Here is a 2,499-nt window from a genome sequence, read left to right on the forward strand (position 1 = left end):
TTGGAGGCCTCACAGATCTGCCATCACAGTTATGTGTTGCCATCATAACATAAATGTTACAAAGCAAATCTTAGCAATTTCTTTTGTAACATATTATTATTACATGTGTCATATGTAGTTTTCTGGCACAGGCTGTTCCACTTCCGTTTGGGAAATGTTATTTTCGCATGCATCAAATTGTAGAAAGTACTGAAAATAATTTTTTCCATTGACAAATTTTGAACTTGAAATCATGAATTAATGTTCAACTTTTTTTTTTTTGCTTTTTTTGTGAGAAGAGCGTTATTTTATGCATGGTTTAATTTTTTTAATTGTATTGCAAGACAATTTAATGAGGCAAGTTCCATAAAGGTATAATGTTCTACCATAATTACAGTTACAAAAACACATAATTAAAGCTCCAAACATAGGACCATATATAGAGTACTCCTCATTTACACAAACATGAGAAAGATATTATAGAAAAACAAGACATAACATTCTAATATTCAATCACATTTCTTAATCTCTACATGTTGATGATATAATTCTATAAAAATAGAGGAACCCAGGTTCGTAGTACTCTTTGACCAAAAACTACACACTCCCCACTTCCAAAGCTTCCTCATCCATGTATTTTCTTTACCTACAAAATCAGGAATATTGCTTCTTCTTTTGTTGAAAAAAAAAAAAAAAAAAAAAACCTGAAAAAAGAAAAATAAAATAAAATAAAATCCTAACTGCTAGTCTCAGTACAAAATATACATTATAGTATTCTCTAGATTGCAACTGCTACTTGACTATGACATTTTTGGTCTAAAATGATTGGTGTCCCAAAGAGATCACTAAACAGTATATTGGCACTTCCTATTCCTGTTTCCTAACAGGAGTTTGTAAAGATAAACAAAGTAATCTTCTGGGTTTCTCTTTAGGAGAGAATTAAAATTTGCTGAACCCAAGTAATTAAGAAATTATACACATGAAAACTAATAAAAATAAATTATTTTTAATGCATGGGAAATAATTTTAACTTACTTTTCTTCCCATGTTACTGCCCTTAGATTTAGGGTAATTGGGGTGTCCCCAAGAACTCTCTTTGTGAATCCATGGCTTCCCATGAGAGTGGTCAGGTGGAGGAATTGATGAGTGGGTCTCTGGCCCTCTATAATCAATCTCATAAACTTCATTGGAATCCAGCGCATCTGAATATTCCCCTATTCAAATTAAAAAAGCCAAAAAAAATAAGGAAAACCCCACCAAGAAAATATGGTTATTAACTGATCGTAATGACCATGTGGGAAGAAAAAAAAAAGTGCTAATAATGTGAGTTAAGAAAAACCAACCTCTTGAAAAGTATGGAGCAGCAAAGAGGAAGAGAAAAAAGATGGTGGTGAAGCAAGACTTGAGCTCCATTATTAGTATAAAACCCCAGAATCAGAAACTACCAAAAAACCAAAAAACAAAGTGAGATTTTCTTGAGAAACTAAAAGGAATTGGTCATTTATTTATATATAAGGGGAAGGTGAGAAGGGTTAAGGATGGTCACGGAAGAAGCACAAGGCAAAGGGGAAGTTTTTGAGGGATTTTTTTTTTTAAGGGATATGTGAAACCGTCACCATCCACACAGCAATAAGTTGTGAGGTACAGACGTGGATGTGTTGGGTTGGAGCATTAATGCTAGTGTTTACTACACCAGTTAAGTTTTATCTTAATATTTTTTTTACTATTTTTTTAAGATTTTATTTATTGTTATTTTCTTGAGTTTATTATAATTTTGTTTTTTTTTTTTTTTTCTGTTTCTGATTTTTCTTCATTTTATTTTGGTCCAAGACAGCTCCATGTGTTAATAATTGAAATGTTGTATTAAGGGAAGCCCCCATCAAGCTCCTTTGGCCAGCCGAGTCACATTACTCACACCTACTCTACTTTATTTTGTTTCTTTATGTCATTAAGCTCTTTAATTCTTTTGGCAAATAGCAAAATTCCCTTTATCTCCATGTTCTGCTTGCTCTCTTGCTTGTGTTAATCATTTGGAAATAGTTTATATGCATGTTACAAGTATCTAGACTTAGTTTCTGGTGAGAAACTGGAAATCAATTAATATTAGCATGCTTCCTAAAATAAATAAATAAATAATAATAACAATAATAATAATAATATTAATAATAATATTATTATTAATATTAATATTAATTTTAATTTTAATTTTAATTTTAATAATATTAATAATATTCTGAGCATACTCATTCACTATACACTAATACATGCTTATAAACCTAAGGGTTTAGCTCAAGTGGTAAAGATCTTGGGTTTTGAGGTATGCCCCCTTAAGTCGAAGGTTAGAATCCTTTGAGACTACGCCCCCTAGTGTAAAAAATTCATGACTTACTCTGACTTGTATAGAGAATCTTTCGAGGGCATGGCGAACAAGTCTTTTAAGAGTCTGTTTAGTACCTCAGTCTTGGCAAGGCTATGCTCTACCATTAAGCTATTTTTGCCAGCTACGGTAGTGGTGAAATA

General features: G+C 31.7%; 1 protein-coding gene across 1 annotated transcript; it reads right to left on the reverse strand.

The window, feature by feature from the left end:
* Nucleotides 1-365: 365 nt before the first annotated feature.
* LOC21407167 lies at nt 366-1,563 on the reverse strand. The gene is made up of 3 exons (XM_024172986.1): nt 1,323-1,563; nt 1,015-1,193; nt 366-625 (listed from the first exon to the last, which is right to left on the reverse strand). Exons 1-3 carry the CDS (start codon nt 1,390-1,392, stop codon nt 605-607), a joined length of 270 nt encoding a protein of 89 aa, XP_024028754.1. The 5' UTR covers nt 1,393-1,563; the 3' UTR covers nt 366-604.
* Between the last annotated feature and the right edge of the window lie 936 nt (nt 1,564-2,499).

The sequence above is a fragment of the Morus notabilis genome, unplaced genomic scaffold (genome assembly GCF_000414095.1).
Source record: "Morus notabilis unplaced genomic scaffold, ASM41409v2 Scaffold342, whole genome shotgun sequence".
Lineage (NCBI taxonomy): Eukaryota > Viridiplantae > Streptophyta > Magnoliopsida > Rosales > Moraceae > Morus > Morus notabilis.

Excerpts from the sequence above, each read along its gene's own strand:
- LOC21407167 (XM_024172986.1), bottom strand. The coding sequence starts at position 1,392 with ATGGAGCTCAAGTCTTGCTTCACCACCATCTTTTTTCTCTTCCTCTTT. Across the intron at positions 1,194-1,322 it reads TGCTCCATACTTTTCAAGAG|GGGAATATTCAGATGCGCTG; the intron begins GTTGGTTTTTCT and ends TAATTTGAATAG. Across the intron at positions 626-1,014 it reads GCAGTAACATGGGAAGAAAA|GTAAAGAAAATACATGGATG; the intron begins GTAAGTTAAAAT and ends CTGATTTTGTAG.